Source organism: Lasiodiplodia theobromae (assembly GCF_012971845.1).
Source record: "Lasiodiplodia theobromae strain AM2As chromosome Unknown scaffold_9, whole genome shotgun sequence".
Classification (NCBI taxonomy): Eukaryota; Fungi; Ascomycota; class Dothideomycetes; order Botryosphaeriales; family Botryosphaeriaceae; genus Lasiodiplodia; species Lasiodiplodia theobromae.
The window spans coordinates 277,857-298,895 of NW_023336585.1; the positions used below are offsets into that span (position 1 = coordinate 277,857).

Sequence of the window (21,039 nt, forward strand, 5' to 3'; positions counted from 1 at the left end):
CGCCGCTGGGGTCAAATAACGGGGGACGAGCGTTGTGCAGAGCGTCCGCGCGCAGAGTCGAGCTTGCAACGACAGCAGAGGTGACGAGAGCCGCACGCTGCGATTGAGGGTGTGCAGGTTGGGGATGCGCGGTCGCAGCGGAGTCTCGGTCGTGGCCTGCCTGCCGGCACCCGCGGTCGCACCTCCCTTGCCCGCCTGCGCAGCCCGTCAGCGTGTCCGCAGGGGAAATTGCCTATCGCATCGTCGTCGTGCCACGACAACTTGCCTCGCGCGAACCAATCACGCGCGCATCTTGCGAACCGCCCGTTCGTTGCTGCCCGCCCACGTATCACGGCCGCATCAATTCTCCGGCTTCGTAGCCTGAGCCTCACTACCCGCCCGCCTTGCGACGTCCGCGAAACAAGCATTGCCAATGTGAGCGCCCGGCAGGGATTGCGAAATTATATGTACATGTATTATCCGCGATAATGCAGTTCGGTGAACATCCGTACGCCATAGCCACAAGAGGGTATACCCAGAACAACCCAGCTGCAGAACGAAACCCCACTCCGCCTCCTCACGCCAGGCTCGACAGCGTCGCTGCCAGTTGCGACTTGTCATATTTGACGTACTTGCCCTTGCCCTTGTCGATCTCATGGTACCGGTCCCAAAAGCGCCCGTACAGCGGCTCGATCATCGTCTGCACCTCGCGCGCCAGGTGCGCCTTGACCTCCTTCTCCATCGCGTAGCTCTTGTGCTTGGCGATCAGCTCGTCAAACGACGTGTTGAAGCTCTTCCACTTCTCCTTGACGTTGTCCTTGTCCTTGGAGCTGAGGTTCTTGACCACCGCCGCCGAGTCGACGGATCCTGCGCCACCCGAGTGGGGCCGGCCCCCGCGGTTTGTATACTGGACGTCAAGAAGACAGCCGGATGGCTCTTTCCAGGCGTCCAAGTACATCTGCGTGGCCCGTTTCCGCCATGTCTCGATCACCTTCGCCGAGCCGCCCAGCAGTATGGAAAGATCAGAGGAACGGATCATCCTGTCGATGATGGCGACGTTGTTCGCAATGAAGACGCCCTGCAATGCCTTGCCCTTGTGCAACATGCGACCCTTGGCATCGAGCTCCTTCAATTGAGTTTCGATCATTTCCATGGCATAGTGAGCGAAGAGTTGCCGGCCATCTGCTCCAACGTCGAACGACTTGCTGAGAGAAGTTGTCGACGATGAAGCAGAAGCTGTCGACCAGCCCCCATCTCCCAATGATATGAGAATCGAGGAGAGAGGATCAAGGTAGTGGGTCATCTGTTGAAGGCGTGCCATCATTTCATTAGTCGTGTTGGAGGCACCGCCATCAATGGGAATGGCAATCAGCGTGGCCACCTTGTTGCGTGCCTCTTCCAACAGCGTACGCAGCGAGGTTTTCGCAGTTTCGCGTATAGGCTTGACTGAATCAGCAATCGGCCGCTTCAACTCTCCCGTCTGCTTTTCCAGGCGCAGCGAGAGATTAGAGACGATGTCAATAATCTCGTATGCCAGAAAGCAATCGGTAGTCAGATTACTCTTGACGTGATTGTTGAGCTCCCGCAACGTCTTAGCAAACTCGTTGAGAGCCATCTGGCACGTTTGGGAGTAAACGCGAGCCCAATCCTCACGCGCAAAGATGGGACAGATGTTCTCATACTCGGCGATGAAGAGACCCTCCAGACCAGAGGCATAAGTTCCAATTCCATTGGTGCCTTGGCGGTAAATCGCATCAGCGGTAGTCTTTCTGGCGGTGTTCATACAAGCAGCCGCCAGATTACGCATAGTGTTCGTTATGTACTCTCCGCGAACTTCGGCATAGATCTTCGCCGAGGGCGTTTCTCCAGTCTGGGACATTTGCGCAACCGAGGCCGCCATGTGCGAGTTGATGGTTCGCAAGTTCGACGTTTTCTCCTGCGGCAATGTGGGGAATGGCAGTTCTGGCTCAGGGGTCAGTATAGATGACAGCGGGCCTACGGAAAGAATAGCACCAACGCTTTGTAATGTAATGCAACGGCTCGACTGGACGCGCATCCTCCCGGAGGATTTCTTTGAAAACATCCTCTAATTGTTTGGTGCCTCTCTTCAGCAGCGAGTTCAACTCCCCAATAGCCTGCTGGTTTGAGCGGAGGTTCGAATGCTTGAGGTCACTAAGCGCCTGTGTAGTGCGGTCCAAGGACGCTATGAAGTCTGGGAGGCCTGCTTTCTTCGGACTGTAGGAGGTCAGCATTTAGAAGAGTGAAGGCGGGTATAGTTTACTCACCCAGCATTGATGATCTGCTCTTCGCGGCCTCTCTGGTCGAGAGGCTGCCTTATGCGGTCGATGGCCTCTATGATTCGATCCACATCTACGCAACAGTCAGCGAATATATAGGCAGGCGGTGAGGCGCGAAACGCATACTGGAGTTGGTGGTCTGCAGCTTCTGCGTGTTTCCGTAGATGGGCCCAATGGCCTCCTGGACACTCTTGCCGCTGGTTTCCAACCGGTTCAGCGAGCCTTGGATCTTCTTCGTCAAGCCCTTCAGCTTCTCCATATTCGCAAAAAGCACCTCGACCTCGGCGCTCTCCTCGGCGAGCGCGGCTTTCTTGACGCCCACCATGGTGTCTGCGGGGGCGCGGCGGGCGCGGAATCAGCCCAACGGCGGCGAAGGTGTAGATGCGGTCCGAGGCAAACGAGAGGGCGCGAGCAGGGCTGAGGTAGCGAGCATTCGGCGTGGCGCAAGGGAGGGTTTAGGCGGGGACGGTGTCAACGGGGGTGATCGCTTTGTGCATCGTGGGGCCTGAGCCTGAGCTGACTGGAGCTGGTGACGGAAGTGCTGGGTGCCCGAAGCCAAGAGCGCGGGCACTAGTCGATCGGGCATGGAAGCCCTGGCGTGCGCCGGCGGGCAGCCAACGCGGACGCCAATGCCGACGTAGCTATGACCGAGTTCAACAATTCCTGTTTATCCCGCAATGCGCTTCTTCTACCTTCCATCGCCCCGGATCGCAGAAACTCTCCTATTCCTCCAGTTGCGCTAAGCATATGTCACCTCCCACAACACCCTCGGCCTCTAGAATCGCGCTGAACATGCCCTAAACCGATCCCGAACCGTCCCGCGATCCTGACCATTGCCATGGCTCGCATGTCTCAATTGTCAAAGCGCTCGGTCGCGGGACTCTACTGCCACCTGTAGGTTTGAAAGAGGAATCCGACACCAAGTGCGGCGCTAATTCGCTTCAGTCCGAAGAGCAGCGCGCTACAGAGACGTCACATCGCCAATGTTACCCGTAGGCCCTTCTTCCAGCGCACATTCAGCGCGCTCGCACTCGGCTCAGCAATCGCAGGCCTCGCAACATACGGTTACTCGAATCGCACGCACCCTGGTTGGATTCCCATCCGATATTTGCACAATGATAGCTCTACCGACGTCTCCGAATGGCCCAAAGGCCCCGCGGAGATCGCACCGCGCCGCCAGACCCGGGATACTGGGGAAAAGGGCCAGTATGGCAAAGATGAGGGCAAGCCGGGTCAGCAGGCTCCGCCGTCTCAGTCTCGCATAGCTACGGAAAAGGGCGAGAAAGAAGCAACTCCCGAGTCTACCTGGGATGGAATTATGATGTCCATTTCCACCATTCCGGAAACCCTCTCATCCTTTGGCGGGTCGCTTTCGGATTACCTGGTTCCGGATTGGGTCAAGATATTGCCAGAGTTTATGACCAAGCTTCAAACGGAACTTTCCATGGCACCTGGGTCCTTAGCAGATGAGATCTGGCAGGAAGCGAACGACCCCGAGATCAATCCTGAAATTCTGTGGGATGCGCGCGTCCGTATCTCCAATGAGCTGTGCGATGAGGAGAAGCTATTCTTGCGGAAACGCAAGTTGCATGTACGCCGCGCTCTCGCCAAGTATCTAGGTTTGGATGAGAAAGACATCCATCCAGACGACGTGCCGACCATCGCCATGTGTGGCTCTGGAGGCGGGTTGCGAGCGTTGGTTGCCGGCTCATCCTCGTACCTTTCCGCTCAAGAAGCGGGGTTGTTTGACTGTATTACGTATACTGCTGGCGTCAGCGGAAGCTGTTGGCTTCAGACGCTGTACTATTCTTCTATCGCAGGGCAGAGCCATGAACGACTGATCAATCATTTGAAGCATCGGCTTGGCGTGCACATTGCCTACCCTCCTCCGGCACTGGCAATGATCAACAGTGCTCCCACAAACAAATTTCTTCTCAGCGGTGTCGTTGAGAAGTTCCGTGGTGTTCCGGGAGCAGATTTTGGCATAGTGGACATCTACGGTCTTCTCCTTGCTGCGCGTCTCATGGTGCCAAAAGGAGAGCTGGACCTTGATGACCGTGACTTGAAACTGTCCAACCAGCGCCGGTTCGTTGATAACGGTGCTAACCCACTGCCCATCTATACCGCTGTCAGACACGAAATACCGCATGAGGAGGGCCAATCTCAAGAAGATGCTAATGAAGCCAACAAAAACAACGATGCTTGGTTCCAGTGGTTCGAGTATGTGAACGCTATTGTCCCTGGACCCACATCGTGCTAACTAAAATAGGTTTACACCGTACGAGATGTGGTCCGAAGAACTCACAGCCGGCATTCCCACCTGGGCTATTGGCCGTGAATTCAAAGATGGTAAAGGCCAATGGAGAGAAAATGGCCTCGCCCTCCCGGAGCTTCGCATCCCGCTTTTCTTGGGCATCTGGGGCAGCGCTTTCTGTGCAACACTGTCGCATTACTACAAGGAAATCCGGCCTGCGATGCAGGGACTGGCCGGTTTCATGGGGATCGACCAGATGATCATGGAGCGCGATCATGACCTCGTCAAGATGCATCCCATTGACCCTGCCGTTATTCCTAACTATGCCCTCGGGTTACGCGACTATCTGCCTCATTCATGCCCGGAGAGCATGTTCACGGCGTCGAACTTGCAATTGATGGACTCTGGCATGAGCAACAACCTGCCCATCTACCCGCTTCTCCGCCCCGGTCGCGATGTGGACATTATCATAGCCTTCGATGCTTCGGCTGATGTCAGGACTGACAACTGGCTCAAAGTTGCGGAAGGCTATACTAAGCAGCGCGGGATTGTCGGCTGGCCTGTCGGTGCTGGCTGGCCGCCTGCAGACGAGTCCAGAGACCAGATTGGCGCAGAGCTGAAGGCAGCGCAGGCTGGGACAGAGGGACAGGCCGCTGAGAAGCTTGCTGAAGCGCAGGAGAAGCAGCTTTTAGAAGATAAGGGAAAGGAGCACGGTGATCTCGGCTACTGTAACGTTTGGATTGGCACGACGGGGCAGAGAGTATCCGAGGAAGAACCGTCACCATCAACAGCCAAGCAAGTGCAGGAGGACTGGGAGCTGATGAGACCAGACTCTGGCATTGCAGTCATCTACTTCCCTTTCCTGGCAAACCCGAAAGTTGAGGGAGTGGATCCGCGCAAGTCAGACTTCATGTCGACCTGGAACTTTGTGTATACACCAGACAACATTGAAAAGGTGGTGGCATTAGCACGGGCGAACTTTGAGGAGGGCGAGGAGCAGACCAGGCGCACGGTCAGGGCCGTGTACGAGCGGAAGAAAGCCGCAAGGCTTGAGCGGGAAGCTGAGGCAAGGGAGCGGCGGCAGCGGTGGAAGCTCCGGAGTGGGCGGGCTGGGAAAAAACTTGGAGAAGGCGACCACGGAGACCATTTCAGCTGAGCGCGAGTCGCGACGTGGGAGGCGTCAGCATGTGCGACACATAGAAATAGCGTGATACCCCGGGGCAGAGCAGTCGCAGTTGAAAATAGAGGCACGCCAATGCAGCATGACATCATACGACTTTGTTAGATCGCCAGCCCCGCGATGGAGGGGCAGGCGATAAGACGCGCCCAGCAGGGCCGGTCGCGGATCAAGCAGGAACGCTGTGCCCAAGGCAGGGCACCCGAGCAGGGATCGCGGCAGCTTTTGCAACGCGAAGACGGCTTCCGGCACGAGCGCAGCCATGAGCCTCTTCTGCCTTAAATCCTGCGGCCCCCTCCGCTCTCCGTCGCAAATTGACTCCGCATCCCCACCCGCTCGTGTCTTTCGCTCACTTGACTGCACCATGACCTCCCCTGCACTGGATGTAGGCAAGTCGCCGGCCGAGAAAGATGCTGCGAAGCACGACGAGGAGTCGCACAATCCCACCGGCATCAAGGGGCATCTCAAACACCCGTTCCCCGGCTTACGCGAGAAGCTCAAGAACACGCACCTGTACGACCTGAAAGTCGAGGCCACGCACCTCAAGCACAAACTCGGCAAGGTCGGCAACCTAATCAATCCCAATCACCGCCATGACGAGGAGCACGAGAAACGCACCGACGAGAAGCGCACGAAGATCGCCGAGAGCCACCGTTTCCAGAGTTTTGCGCCGGAGCACGATGGCAATCTGATCAAGTGGTATGTCGACGGCCGCGACTATTTCTGGGCTGTTTCCGTGGCTCTGGAGCGCGCAAAGGAGACCATCTACATTGAGGACTGGTGGCTGTCGCCCGAGCTATTCCTTCGCCGCCCGCCCTACTACAATCAGGAATGGCGCCTCGACCAGGTGCTGAAGCGTCGCGCCGAGGCTGGTGTCAAGATCTATGTCATTGTGTACAAGGAAGTCAACCAGGCTCTCACCTGCAACAGCGCGCACACCAAGCACGCCTTGCGGAACCTGTGCCCGGAGGGCTCGCCCGGCCATGGCAACATCCATGTCATGCGCCACCCCGACCACAACATGTTCGAGAATCTCGGCGACATGACCTTTTACTGGGCTCATCACGAGAAATTCATCGTCATCGACTACAATCTCGCTTTCATTGGCGGTCTTGATCTTTGCTTTGGTCGTTGGGACAACAAGCAGCATCAGATGGCGGACGTGCACCCCGGCGGTGTCCAGCACGAAATCTTCCCCGGTCAGGACTTCAACAACAACCGCATCATGGATTTCCAGTCTGTCGAGGATTGGAAGTCGAATGAGCTCTCCAAGGCCGACTATGGCCGCATGCCTTGGCACGACGTAGCCATGGGCGTCATTGGGCCTTGCGTCTATGACATTGCCGAGCACTTTATCCTGCGGTGGAACTTCATCAAGCGTGACAAGTACAAGCGCGACAAGCGCTTTGACTGGCTTACCCTTGAGGGCAGAGAGGGCGAGGACGAAGACTTGGTTGCTGTGCAGCGTCCCAAGTTCCCTGTCGGAGAATATATCCACCATCCGCTCAGTCCGCTCAAGACGAAGCCGCTGGACGGTACGCAAGGCACTGTGCACGCGCAGGTCGTCAGGAGCAGTGGCGATTGGAGCAGTGGAATTCTGGTGGAACACAGCATCCAGAACGCGTACTGTGAGGTCATCAGAAACGCCGAGCATTTCGTGTATATTGAAAATCAATTCTTCAGTGAGTATAGCTGAATTCTCGCTACATAGCTCATGCTAACCATCGCAGTTACCGCCACCGGAGATCAACAATCCCCGATCCACAATCAGATTGGCAAGGCCATAGTCGATGCATGCGTTAGGGCCGGTAAAGAAGGCAGAAAGTTCAGAGTCATCATCCTCATTCCCGCCATCCCTGGCTTCGCTGGAGATCTTCGTAGCGACGCGGCCACAGGAACCCGGGCAATTATGGACTACCAGTTCAAATCGATCAACCGTGGAGAGAATTCTATCATGGGTCAGATCAAGAAAGCAGGCTATGACCCCACTCAGTACATATTTGTCTTCAACCTCCGCTCGTTCGACCGCCTCAACACTACTCCTGCGATGAAGAGGCAAGAAGAGCAATCTGGAGTGAAATATCAGGATGTTCAGCGTGCTCAGGCAGACGAGATCATGTCTAGCGGCGTTCACGGAACCAAGGGTGACTCCAGCAGTGAGGGCGGGTTCAACTCGGACAGCGATGATGAGGCGAAGAAAGAGGTTGCGGAACGTAGACGCCGCTTTGAGGCGGAAAGAGAGAATGTTGGCTTGATGAAGGATGGCAAAGAGAACGTTCTCAGCGCTGACACGCTCGCACATGCCGCCATGAAGGATGGAAAGAAGGTTTCCGAGGAGCCATGGGACCCTGAGGATCCGGATTCGGAGAAGAACAACTTCGTTCAGGAGGAGCTGTACATCCACGGAAAGCTCTTGATCGTTGATGACAGAATTGTCATTTGCGGAAGTTCCAACATCAACGACCGCTCTCAGCTTGGCTACCACGACTCGGAACTCAGTATCGTCATGGAGGATACGGACAAGATTGACTCTATGATGGATGGTAAACCCTACCAGGCTGGACGTCACGCGGCAACGCTTCGCCGCATGCTCTGGCGCGAGCATCTGGGTCTTCTTGAGGCCCAGGAGTTTGACGCCTCTAACGACCCTAACGCGCAGCCTCCGGGAGACTGCCCCAATGACATCAAGGATGATGACCCGAGCTACGAATTCGTGGCCGATCCCCTCAGTGACTCGGTCTGGGATATGTGGACTGGAAGGGCATCCCACAACACGGAAATCTTCCGCGACCTCTTCCATGCCGACCCTGATGATAACAGTGAGTACTATCTTCTGCAATTCCGTTGGGTTAGTAGCTGACAGCAAGCAGTCAAAACTTTCGACGACTACGCCAGATTCCTGCCGCCGATGGATCCAGCAAAACCTGACATGGCTCACAAGCAGGGTCATATCTTTGATCTTCATCGTCGGACTGGTGATATCAAGAAGACTCTTGATGAGATCAAGGGTCACCTGGTCTGGATGCCTCTAGACTTCCTGAAGGACGCTGAAATGGCCGAGAAGGGTCTGCAAGTCAATGCATACACCGAAAGTATCTACACGTAAGGAGTCAAACCTTCATTGTAAAGCTTGGATACTGGGGTGTCCAACAAGAAGGATACGAAGCCTGGGAATGGGCTGGCTTGGCGCCGAACTGCGATTCCCTCTCCTTGCGACTGGTTTCGCAAGCACACCTGATACCTATTTTTCCTTCATTCTCGATCCTATTACGACCTTGTTCTTCTAACGATAATGCTTTTGATGATAATCAATACAGAAGCTGCTTGCTCAGTCTTCCGGACGCTGTTTGGAGGCTAAGCATGCTGGCATAATTTTTGTTTGACGTAATGGCTTTTGTTCCACTAGTCCTGGTCCAGAGAGGGCTTCTTGGTATTCCCAGTTGATCATGCTGAAGTCCCCCCACTGGATTTGGAGTTTTGTTCTGGCACGAGGACTGCGCTAATTGAAGTCTGAAAGTACTCGTGATATTAATTGACACCCTCTGCCTTTGGAGTCGAAATCGCGAATTAGTCAATCGTGGATTAGTCAATTCGACAAAACTCATATTCTTCACAGTAGCTGCATTCGGGTAAATACAGAAAGACAGGTCCTTGGCAGTGGAGATGCCATATAAAGCTAGCCCGTCCTTGGAAAGTCCATCCGACATCGCAACCCACATGCAACCGCACTCCACTTCACTCGACGTCCCGTCAACTGATGCTATAAATACTAGGACTAACGCCTTGCTACTTTCAAAAATGTAAACTACCATTTCAGTATATCTTCTTTTTCCTCTCCAGCAAAACACCACAAAGCTTACAAAGTACAGCAAGAAGTACCCCGCGATTCAACACCACTTTACTTTATCGGCCCGCCCCACATGACGACCACCACCGTCTTCCAAAACGGCCGTTTCTTCACGGCCTCGGGCGGCCCCAAACAACCCGAGAAGCCAACCTTTGCGGAATGCATGATCACGCAGGACGGCAAGATCAGCTTCGTCGGGCCGGCCTCGAGCGCTGCGGTGACGGAGGCGGTGGCCGCGGGGGCCGAGACGCGCGACGTCGGCGGGCGGGTGGTGGTGCCTGGCTTCGTCGACGGGCACATGCACCTGATGCTGATGGGCCAGGCGCTGACGGCCGTGCCGCTGGACAACTGCAAGAGCCTGGACGACATCCGCGCGGCCATTCGCGCGTGGGCGGCGGCCAACCCGGCGGCGCCGCACATCTTCTGCCGCGGCTGGATGCACTCGATGACGGGCGCGGAGCCGCCCACGGCGGCCTGGCTCGACGACCTCGACCCGCGGCCCATCTTCATCAACGCCAAGGACCTGCACTCGACGTGGTGCAACAGCGCCGCGCTCGTCGACATGGGCATCGACGAGAAGACGCCTGAGGTCCCCGGCGGTACGATTTCTAGGGACGCAGCGGGCAAGCCAACGGGCCTTCTGAGCGAGGCGGCCAACATCAACCTGGTGTGGCCGCACGTGGCGCGCGTAGCCACGGTCGAGGACCGTGTTGAACGTCTGGAGGCGGCGTTCGCGGCGTACAGCGCGGCGGGCTACACGGGCGTGGTGGAGATGGCCATGGACGAGACGGCGTGGGAGGCGCTGCAGGAGCTGCTCCGTCGACGCTCCGCCAGCGGCCTGCCGCCGCCGCCCGTCCGCGTCGCCGCGCACTGGCTGATCAGCCCGAAGGACACGGAGGCCGAGAACGTCGCCCAGGTCGACAGGGCGGCTGAGCTGCACGCGCAGTTCAACATCGACACTTCGCCTTCCTTCCGCATCGCCGGCATCAAGGTCATCTGTGTATGAATAGACCCGAGCCTCACCATCCCCCCATTCTGCTCCCGTCGTGACTAACCAATTGCTTCTAGGACGGCGTCATCGACGCCTGCACCGCCGCCCTGACCGAGCCCTACTCCAACAACAACGTCGACTGCCCCACCATCTGGTCCCCCACGCAGCTCCTCCCCGTCGTCCAGCGCGCAGCCTCGCACGGCCTGCAAGTCGCGCTCCACGCCATCGGCGACGCCGCCATCACGACTGCCATCGACGCCTTGGAGACAGCCTCCACCCCTTCCCAACCTCTCCGCCGCCCCCGCATCGAGCACCTCGAGCTCGCCTCCGCCCGCGACGCCGCCCGCCTCGGCGCCCTCGGCATCACGGCGTCCATCCAACCCGGCCACGCCGACCCGGCCATCCTGCGCGCCTGGCCCTCGCTGCTGGGCACCCACCGCTGCGGCCGCGCTTTCGCGTACGCCGATTTCTTGCACCACGGCGCCACGCTCGCGCTCGGGTCCGACGCCCCGACCGCCCCGCACGAGCCGTGGGGCGGCTGGTACACGGCGACGACGCGGCGGAGTGCGAGGGAGAGGGGGTATCAGGTGACGGTCAATGAGGAGTGGAAGTTGGGCCTGGCGACGGTGGTGGCGGCGCAGACGGCGGGCGCGGCGTGGAGTTGCTACGCGGAGGGGGTGTGTGGGCGGTTGGAGGTGGGGTTGAGTGCGGATTTTGTGGTGGTGGAGGGGTTGGAGGGGTGGGAGGTGGAGAGGGTGGCGGACGTGAGGGTTGGGGAGACGTGGTTTGAGGGGCGGAAGGTGTTTGATGCTAAGGCGAAGGCTTAGTGGGTGGAGTGGGTGGGGTGGGGTGGGGTGGGGTTTGTGTGGTGGGACGATGTTTTGCTGTTCAGTGATATTGCATTTCGTTGACAGGCTGGACTTTTTGTAGTCAGGCATGTAGCTTTCTTCTGATAGGTTTTGATGACAGCCAATCATGGTGCGGCACATTTGCAAGGCTGAGGCTGAGCTGCTGGAGAAGCAGCCAATGCTTTACCCCTGTTACGCTGATGCCTGAATACCCCGCCTGGCGAGCTGCTTTAAGCACGAGGCTGCCAGCCGCCATACGTCTCTCTTTCCTCTCAGCCTAGCATTCTGCTTGGTTGAGCGCACAGCAATGACACGTGGAATATGTCGACTGAAAATACCAGTGATAGGGCCCTTCGTCTGCCCGAATCCCGTCTCTGCTTCCAGTGTCGAGCAGTGAATTTGGATGATAAGCTGGCCTGCCCGTCACAAATCCGCCTTCGTTACATGGACCCAACTTGCCAGTTATGTACGTCCTTGAAGGCAACTCTCTTGGAGAAAGGTCTGTCAGCTAGCGACACCTTGTCCTTGGAAGCTCGCCAGGGGTACTATACTAGACATTTTCGAATTGGCCCGAATCGAACGTACCATACGTTTTCCTATTTCAGAGTCATACAGGCAGGATCGAACCTTGAAGGAGAGGTTGTATGGCTTGCAGAATGTCCAGAATCCAAGTGCATCCCCATGAATGCTATTACCCCGAGGCTCGTCGACAGTAAGAGGGCCGACTTCGACTCAATAAAATTCTGGATGAGCAGATGCCTGTCCTCACACAATTGCGCGGTACGGTCTCCCATCGGCTTCGTTCCCAACCAGTACGTCATCGATTGCTATACAAGAAAGGTCATACCAGCTCCTCATGGATGTAACTATGCCGCGCTCTCCTACGTCTGGGGTCAAAATCAAACCACGTGTTATCATGGCGGAACTCTCGGTGCTGTACCAAAGACAATCGAGGATGCTATTCAAGTCACGCGAATCATGGAAACTCGCTACCTCTGGGTAGATCGCTACTGTATACGACAGGACGACGGACGGCATAAGACGGAGCAGATTCGCTCAATGCACAAGATATATTCGAATGCCAAATTTACCATCGTAGCGGCTGCTGGCGATGGTCCGGATTATGGGCTGCCTGGGGTCAGTGACCGACATCGCTCCGAACAACCTCAAGTGCGATTAGGGTCTCGCCTCATGGTGCCAATGTCCAAACCTTCCAAACTGATTTGCTCGAGCAAATGGTGGACGCGAGGTTGGACTTATCAAGAATGCATGCACTCGAGAAGACTGCTCTTCTTTACCAAGGAGCAAGTTTATTTCCAGTGCCAAGAAAATGCTTTCTGTGAGTCTTTTCGTTGTCCCGCCAACGGCATGCACCCGGACCCCCTCTTTGGGATCTTTCAAGAATTGGATATCTGGACGTGCATAAACCAGTATTTGAAACGCGATCTCACTCTTCCCTCCGACGTACTGAACGCAATAATCAGCGTCCTGCAGCGCTTCCAGGACAGGAAAGGCAGGACCCTTTTCGGACACGTATGGGGTTTACCAATACAAAAGGAACTCTTTGCCATAAGAAGCTGGGACAATATGTTCAAAGAGGCCTTGCTGTGGAAATTCGAAGGGCCAGCAACGCGGAGGGAAGGCTTTCCGAGCTGGTCATGGACTGGCTGGTTCGGGCGTGAGTGCACGCACTACAGTGGATGCTTCCGGGTGAGATCTCTTAAGGGGCCCAAATTCATGGTTCACGCGCCAAACCGAGGCCTGATACCGCTCAGGGACTTCTTCACCGATGGTCATGACCTTGAACCGCCCTCCTCCGTACTCATAGTTCGCGCCGATGTGGTCAGACTACGGCTCAAGTCCAGACCTGGGACCCATGAAGTGAGAAGCTTGTATGCACTGGATGTTGAGGAAAGGCTAATATTCCTAACGGTAGTATTGGAGGAAGGGTGTTTTTTCAAACAATCGTGGGGATGTAGTCTTGACAAAGCTACTCAGGATTTAGAAGCATCTCATCTTGGGATATACATGGGCTGCACTTCCATTGCTAACTCGGATAGGGATGGGGGTTCCTCCTTATATCGGAACGAAGAGGCTGGCTCAGCAATTCTTCTGATTGTGGAGCAAAAGGAGACTTTCTTCGAGAGGATCGGCATGTGCTATGTCAACGATGCGGAGGTGAGAGCGAGAATGAAATTTCAGACTATCAGGTTGGGATAGAGTCTCTGAAGAGTCGGATCTGATGCAATGCGGCACACCTATTGTCCGTAATTTCCCTTATGGATTTCAGTTATCTGTTCTATTTTCATTTCATGTATGTGCGAGATTGAATCTCTATGTCCTTGAGATGATTTCCATCTCATAACGTCGAAGCCCTCGAAAACTCTCCCCTCGCCCTAATCCTCTTACCAAAAACAAAGAACAAGTATGGAATCGGTATCAACGCAACCGCAAAGAAGCCAAAAATGCTAATACCCCAGCCAACGCCGAGTTTATGCAACATCGGGGTGATAAAAAGCGGGAAAGCCCCTGCAAAAACGCTCCGCAAGAACGTGTTCGCAGCAACGGCAGAAGCGGCATACTGGCGGAAGGTGTCGATGAGGTAGTTAAGGGCAGCCTGGAAGATGGTGAAGAAGCCGACACCGACGCAGGTGGCGCCGATGACGGGAGCGATCCAATGGACGCCCTTGGCGTCGCCCGTCCAAGCGAAGATGAAGAGCCCCCCCGAGAAGAAGACGGAGCCGAACATCATGGGCGGCAGGCGCGCCTCCGGGACCGGTTTGCCCTTGTTCTGCTGCAGCTTGCGGAAGTAGTACTTCTGGTTCAGCACGTTGGCGCAGGCGCCGAACAGGATGCCGACCAGCAGCGCGAGGAAGGGCAGCGCGCCGACGACTTGGTTCCAGCCGCGGATCTCTTGGAAGACGACGGGGAAGGCGGCGAGCTGCGCGTAGAGGATGGCGTAGACGAAGGATGCGTAGAGGGCGACGAGGAAGCAGATGGGGGTGAAGAGGAGCTGGAATGGTCGAACGAGATATTTGCGGCCGAGCTCCTGGAGGCTGACGTCCCATTCTTCATGCTTGGCGTGTAGAGCCCAGTTTCCGGTCTCGTGCCTGAGGCGGCGAGCTTTGTACACAAGTAGCTTCGGCGGGTAGGACTCATCAAGGAATATGACATCAAGAACAAGGATGAACATTTGGAGAATGCCGGTAAGCTATCAAATGATTAGTAAGGAGCATAGTCAGCAATTGCATATCAACTTACATATTGTGTCCATCTCCAACCTAGATAGCTCGTCTGCACAACGGCGCCACCAACGATCGGTCCCAATGTTGGTCCACCAACGACAGCCATGGCGTAGCCGACGATTGCGACACCTCGCTGCTTCGGTGTCCAGATATCCCCGAGCACACCGCCGGTGTTCGTTACTGGAGCACTGGCAAAGAGACCGGCAAAAAAGCGAGTAATCATGACTGTTTGAATGTCCTTGGCGGCGGCTGTTCCAAAAGCGAAGATGGCAGAGATAAAGTATGGAATCAGAACGGCGGGTTTGCGGCCATAAACTTCACTCAATGGCGCCCATAGCAGCGGACCGAGGCCGAAGCCGAACAGGAGTAGGGAGGTTCCAAGAGTGCTAACTGTTCTGCCGACATGAAATTCTTTGGCGACTTGCTCTGTACCAGAACTGTAAACACTACTGGCAAAGGTGGCACCCATGGTTGTGAAGCCATACAGGACGGTGGTAATGACCTTCTTCCGATTCTCCCAGTTGAGCGGACGGTAAGGATCGTCCTCGCCATCGAAATCAACAATGACATCTGGGCCAGTCTTGGCGTGGGAGAGAGCGTGGGAGAAAGGTGCAACGGGTCGTCTTGAGCGTACTCTAGAGAGGACGGAGTGGGCACGTGATTGGGTGCGGGCGACAATGGAGGATTGGCGACTGTTGACGGGATGGATTGTCTCTGCCTTCTCCAGCTCAGCAGATACGCCGGGGATAGGGATGTCTCCAGCGGCACTGATGTCGGCCGAGGAGGAGCTAGCGGTTGACGAGGGCGTGGGCCTGTCGTCTTCTCGACTGACGTCTGCGTGCTCGATTTGCGGCATGTTGTGCGAGAGGGTGCAAGAGAAGTTGATCCAACATGGCTGGTGGACTTGGACTGCGGTATATACGGTGTGGGAAACGGGACTTGTGGCGATCGGGAATGACGTTATGTCCGGGCAGGAGTGTGCAAGATTGAGGCCGAGAGCAGGCAAAGACCGTTGCGGCGGCCGAGCACTCGCGATCTCGCGCCTCCAGCCACAGAGCGAAAGGCCGAGAGCGAGCCGTCCCAGAACGCACAAGCCGACATTGCCGAACCTCGACGCCGGCGAATTGGACGCATAGCCATCTGCACATCTTAAAGCCGCTAGTGAATGAAGATCCAGTGAATTCGGGCGCATCGGACCTTCCGTCGCCGTGTTCCTGCCTTTTCCTCGACTTCATATTTGCAAACGCAAACCGTCGGGGGCTGGTCGAAGGCCGCTCTCCCACTTTAGTCGAGTCATGGTAGCTGCAGGTGGACCACAAGCCGATAGTGGGAGGGGCGAGACATGGCGGCTGTTTGCAGAGGTCTTAGAGAGATGCAAGCAATTGGTGTTGAGAGAGCGAAGGGATGAGGCGGGAAAAGAGAGTTAGGAGCACGGACGACTGTGCATCTGTATATTGAAGCTAGTTTTTGGCTGGTTCCCCGGATGGGACAGTAATCAATAGCTGCGGGGTCAAGGTGCGAGAGAGCTTGATCGGTTGCTGCCGAGGGTGGGCGTGGCGCATCCTTAGCCCGCAGTGGGCCCGACAGCACACCTATGTAACACCCGACCGTTATAACTCAGCCTCTGTCTTCACCCCAGGCCCTTGACGGCACGCCCTTGAACAATGCTGAGAGTGGCTGCAGGCTCGTATCTGTGGCGCGGCAGGAGGGTGATTGGCGAGGGTTGCACCGGCAAATAGAGCCAACTGCCGGCAGCCCCGAGGTCGATCGCCAGAGCCTCGGCCCAGCTGCTGCCCCAGGAACCACCATGCCGTCCCCGATAAAGCTGCTCCTTCGTCTCCGCTTTCTCCGCGCCCTCAACCCCAAAGCCCACCGTCACTGTTCACCATGGCCACCGACAGACTCAAGTCCATTGTCTCGCACATCACCCCCGCCCGGAGCGGCCTTGCGACCATGTGCGTTTTCTGAGCTCCCAGCTCTCCCCGCAGCTGCTGATTCGCCCTTTGCAGCACCCAGAAGAACCCTGACGATGTGGTCATCACCCTCGCCATCCGCACCCCGCTGTGCAAGGGCAAGAAGGGCGGCCTGAAGGATACGCCCCTGGAGGGCATCATGCTCAAGATGCTCGAGCAGGTTGTCGCCAGGTCGAACCTGGACCCTGCTCTGGTCGAGGACATTTGCGTGGGAAATGTACGACAAGACCCTCCCTTCCCCATACCCTCCTGCTAATCTTGCCGAATCCAGGTCAGTGACGCCAAGGCTGCCTACTACGTCCGCGCTGCCATGCTCGCTGCTGGCTTCCCCAACACCACTGCCGGCTCCTCGGTCAACCGCTTCTGCAGCTCTGGACTGAAGGCCGTCCAGGACATTGCCGGCCAGATTGCCTCGGGTTCCATCGAGATTGGCGTCGGTATGGGTGTTGAGTCGATGACAAGTGGCGGTGACCGCCTAGAGCGCCCCTTCTGGCACGAGGTGCTGAAGAACCAGGAGGCTTCGGACTGCATGCAGCCCATGGGCCAGACGTCGGAGAACGTCGGCAAGGACTTTAACATCTCACGTGAGGAGCAGGACCGCTATGCTGCCGAGTCATACAGGAGGGCGGAGGAGGCACAGAAGGCTGGGTGGTTCGATGACGAAATCGCTCCCATTAGCGTCACGGTCAAGGACCCCAAGACAGGCGAGGAGAAGAGGGTTACGCTCACCAAAGACGAGGGCCCTCGCTACGGTACCACGTTTGAGTCGCTCCAGAAGATCAAGCCAGCATTCTTGCCCCACGGCGATCGCAGCCACGCTGGCAACTCCAGCCAGGTCACCGACGGTGCCGCGGCGATTCTGCTGATGAAGCGCTCGCGGGCCGAGCAGCTTGGCCAGCCAATCCTGGGCAAGTATGTTGCCGCCACGGTCGCAGGCCTTGCTCCCCGCATCATGGGCATCGGCCCGTCCATCGCCATCCCCAAGCTGCTCAACAAGCTGAACATCACCATCGACGACATCGACGTCGTTGAGCTCAACGAGGCCTTCGCTTCCATGGCCGTCTACTGTAAGGACACGTTGAAGATTCCGTACGAGAAGCTGAACGTCAGAGGCGGTGCCATCGCACTCGGTCACCCGCTGGGCTGCACCGGAGCGAGGCAGATCGTTACCGGCCTCAGCGAGTGCAGGCGGCAAAAGAAGAAGATTCTCCTGACCAGCATGTGCATCGGAACGGGCATGGGCATGGCCGGTCTTTTTGTCAACGAGCAGTTGTAAATGATTTCTTGTCTGAATTTCTCCAAAATGTAGCACCAAATAGCGAAATGTACATGGATGTTTGAAGCAGCTGTTCGCATGTTTCGGATTTCACGCGGCGTGGGCTAGCGCGCCAAGCAAGTAGGCCCGGACGTTCCCCGCAGTGGTCGTGCATCCAATGTGGCGGTGCGCGGCGGCTCGAGCGCAACCGATAACCAGGCTGGCTCCCATCCGGGAACGGTGACGGCAGCTCGCTCCTTCGACTTCCGACTAGAGGCCTGTCCTGTTTTCCTCTTCATTTATCCGTCTCCTGGCCTCTTCTCGCTGAAACATCACCCCTCGGGAGCTTCCTCGTACTGCATATACACCGCCACCCCACCATGCCGGCTCCACTGGCCAAAGGTAAGATCGGCGCCGCCACCCTCAGGCAACACCTTCTGTGCTCAAGCCTGATCCACCATCTGTCCCCTTCCACGCCTTCTCCTGCGCTCCGGAATCTCCTTCTTCCTCTCTCCTCACCCCTCTTTGACCATGCCGCTTCCTAACCGTGCCTTGTCAGGCGCCATCATCGCCGCGTCGCTCATAGTAGCCGCCGGTATCGCCGTCTACCAGAACCCTCAGGTCCAGCAGTGGCTCGACGCCAGACGCCGCAAAATCGCCATCGCCCTGCACAATCTCGGCGACGAGATTAACCCGCCCGCACACCGCAACCGGAATGCCCGCGAAGCCGACGAGCAGCGCCGCCGCCGCGAAGACATCATCCGACGTAACCGGAATGAGCTCATACGACGGGCCCGGGAAGAAGGAGTGGCTGTCGACCTGGACGAGCTCGCTCGCATCGGGGAGGAATATGACGAGAAAAACTCGCGGCGGCGCGGCCAGAGCTTCGACGACCTGGTCAACGAAGATGGCATGCTCCGCGAGTCAGTATCGGGCTCTACGCTCAACGAGAAGCCTGTTGCCGCCACCGCCGCCACCGCCGTCGACACTAGCGCAGGGCAAGGCCTCAGGAACCGCGGCTCTGGCGCCCGCGGATTCGTGAGCGGCTCATCTTACGCGGATCCATTCGCCGACGAAGGATCCGTCTTGTTCGACCGTGACCTGATCGGCGCCGAGGAGGAGGAGAACTCGGTCGACGGAAATGACGACGAGGAAGCGCCCGTGCCCCACGACTTCACTACCCCATCTCGCGAGAGTACCGCCACCGTTGAGGCCGACCAGCCCGCGCCCCGACTAGTTGACCTGTCCGAACCGTTCTCCGCTCCCTTCAACCATGCGCAGCTCGCTCCGCCCGCCGATGCCGACGCCGCCACGACCTCGTTCTACTCCACCATGTCCGGCCCCGCTGCCGACGCTGGCAATGACGCCGACATGGACGACTACGACGACGATATGGGCGCGAGCACGGGTACCTTGACGCCGACCGAGGACAACTTCTCGACCGACGCCTCGCTCATCGGCCGCGACGCCGACGATGTAGCCGTCCTTTCCACCCTGCAGAACAGCACCTTGTCCGTCGCCCACAGTGAAGGCGTCGATGCCCCTGGGAACCCGTTCAACAACAACGACGCTGCATTCGAGGAGGACCGTTTCAGCGACGCCAGCTTCTCTGACATCGGAGCCCGCACGCCCAGCAGCTGGACCGACGTCGGCAGCGACTTTGAGAGCGAGACCGCCAGCCAAGCCGGCCACTAGACTTATTGGGGGATGTACATTTTCATTGGAAGGCGTTTGAAAAGGCTTCGCTATGCACCTATTACCATTTGGTTTTAAATTGATACAAGGCACCCTTGGGTTATACAGGGAAAGGGAGGGATTGGTGTTGTTAGGATTTCTTATTTTTGGGGGCACAAAGCATTTGCATTGTATTACCTCTTTTCGACTTCGTACATCGCTTTCATCAGGCGGCGTTTCTGCGACTAGCTCCTCTCAAGAGAAGCTTCGTTGGGGTTGGGTGTCAATCAAAACAGCGCAGGTGTTGCGGCTGCATTACAGGTGGTGGAAACCGCATGACACTGAGTAAAAGAAGGCCTTTCGAATACCAATTACAGATATATCGGTGAAGAAATCGTATATATCTTTTTTTCTTTCTCCTTGCTCAGTACAATCTCCTTTGTTGTCTGTGGTGTGTTGAACAAAGCTGAATGGGATTGTCAGGCGTCCTGCGCTATGTAGCACTGGTGCGTCACGCGGCACGCAGGGCTGAGTTGGGGCATATCTGCAAGGCTGAAGGATCGGCGGTTGTTTAGTGTGGTTGCACAAGTGCACCGCCTCTTCCAGGGTGCCTTGCGGATATGCAATTGTCCGTGAATGAGTACCATGGCGTTTGTTACTGCCAGGTATCTTCGGGAGTGGAGGGCGCTACTTATTTCCCCCGGTAAATTTTTGCCTTTGGCGGGTTTACCTGGTTGCACAAGCAAGTACTTGCAGCTATAAGCGTGGTAGGTCCCTGAAGAACCGTAATATTTTGAGATACTTTTCTAGGAACGGGTTATCGAAGATTCTAAAACAAGGCAAAGTCCTTGTATACCAGGCGAAACTTGGTTGGAAGCTTGTGAACTGTAAATTTCACACTTCATCTATCTCAAAACCGGAAAGACACAGGAGTGAAAGCCTGTGTAGTACAAAGGTTGCACAGAAATCTTGACCCGTGTCCACTGCGCCAGCGTTGAACACTCTTGATCCCAACGTCAAAACCAAACATTCGATTATCCTTCAAAAGGCTGATCGTTATTTGGAGTACTTGATATCACGCCTGAATATACCATGCGACGGTTACCAGAGAACATTCCACGCCATTCGTAACATCGACCTTGCGTTCTAGACCCAATCTGCCTAGTTAATAGGCCCCTCTCTCTTTCTTTCTTTTTTTTATTAGAAAAAGGTAAACAGGTCAGTGTCCCGGGGAATGAGAAAGTCCCTGAACCGCAAGTAGATGAAGTGCTCCAAAAAAGTTAAAAAAGAAAACATAAAGATCATTGCATTCTTTCTCGAATATACAGAAAAAAAAAAGTTGCTCACCTCCATTGATAGACTCTGTTTTGCGATATTTTACCAGCGCCGCTGCCTCAAGTGCAGACTGGTCGATGTCTTTTGATATACTGCAGCCCAGTGTTCAATTGCAATTGCAGGGTAAGATTACACAACGCAGGACCCTATTCTAAACAAAGTGG

The 21,039-nt window shown here is 56.3% G+C and overlaps 7 protein-coding genes across 7 annotated transcripts; 5 read left to right on the forward strand and 2 right to left on the reverse strand.

Annotated features, from left to right (window-relative positions):
* Positions 1-556: 556 nt before the first annotated feature.
* LTHEOB_3486 (Exocyst complex protein Exo70) lies at positions 557-2,601 on the reverse strand (the record flags this gene model as incomplete). Its single annotated transcript, XM_035512414.1, has 4 exons — positions 557-1,941; positions 1,997-2,214; positions 2,265-2,349; positions 2,403-2,601. The coding sequence occupies 4 exons, from the start codon at positions 2,599-2,601 to the stop codon at positions 557-559; spliced, it is 1,887 nt and encodes a 628-aa protein (XP_035362574.1).
* Positions 2,602-3,114: 513 nt separating this feature from the next.
* LTHEOB_3487 (Cytosolic phospholipase a2 zeta) lies at positions 3,115-5,686 on the forward strand (the record flags this gene model as incomplete). The annotated part of the gene is made up of 3 exons (XM_035512415.1): positions 3,115-3,170; positions 3,222-4,496; positions 4,546-5,686. The coding sequence occupies 3 exons, from the start codon at positions 3,115-3,117 to the stop codon at positions 5,684-5,686; spliced, it is 2,472 nt and encodes an 823-aa protein (XP_035362575.1).
* A 385-nt stretch (positions 5,687-6,071) lies between these two features.
* Positions 6,072-8,813, forward strand: LTHEOB_3488 (Phospholipase; the record flags this gene model as incomplete). Its single annotated transcript, XM_035512416.1, has 3 exons — positions 6,072-7,389; positions 7,438-8,526; positions 8,578-8,813. 3 exons carry the CDS (start codon positions 6,072-6,074, stop codon positions 8,811-8,813), a joined length of 2,643 nt encoding a protein of 880 aa, XP_035362576.1.
* Positions 8,814-9,627: 814 nt separating this feature from the next.
* LTHEOB_3489 (Amidohydrolase ytcj-like) lies at positions 9,628-11,372 on the forward strand (the record flags this gene model as incomplete). Its single annotated transcript, XM_035512417.1, has 2 exons — positions 9,628-10,554; positions 10,623-11,372. The coding sequence occupies 2 exons, from the start codon at positions 9,628-9,630 to the stop codon at positions 11,370-11,372; spliced, it is 1,677 nt and encodes a 558-aa protein (XP_035362577.1).
* Positions 11,373-13,885: 2,513 nt separating this feature from the next.
* Positions 13,886-15,494, reverse strand: LTHEOB_3490 (MFS multidrug transporter; the record flags this gene model as incomplete). Its single annotated transcript, XM_035512419.1, has 3 exons — positions 13,886-13,922; positions 13,976-14,604; positions 14,655-15,494. The coding sequence occupies 3 exons, from the start codon at positions 15,492-15,494 to the stop codon at positions 13,886-13,888; spliced, it is 1,506 nt and encodes a 501-aa protein (XP_035362578.1).
* Positions 15,495-16,525: 1,031 nt separating this feature from the next.
* LTHEOB_3491 (3-ketoacyl- thiolase 1) lies at positions 16,526-17,887 on the forward strand (the record flags this gene model as incomplete). Its single annotated transcript, XM_035512420.1, has 3 exons — positions 16,526-16,593; positions 16,648-16,828; positions 16,883-17,887. The coding sequence occupies 3 exons, from the start codon at positions 16,526-16,528 to the stop codon at positions 17,885-17,887; spliced, it is 1,254 nt and encodes a 417-aa protein (XP_035362579.1).
* A 359-nt stretch (positions 17,888-18,246) lies between these two features.
* Positions 18,247-19,561, forward strand: LTHEOB_3492 (uncharacterized protein; the record flags this gene model as incomplete). Its single annotated transcript, XM_035512421.1, has 2 exons — positions 18,247-18,268; positions 18,426-19,561. 2 exons carry the CDS (start codon positions 18,247-18,249, stop codon positions 19,559-19,561), a joined length of 1,158 nt encoding a protein of 385 aa, XP_035362580.1.
* Positions 19,562-21,039: the final 1,478 nt, after the last annotated feature.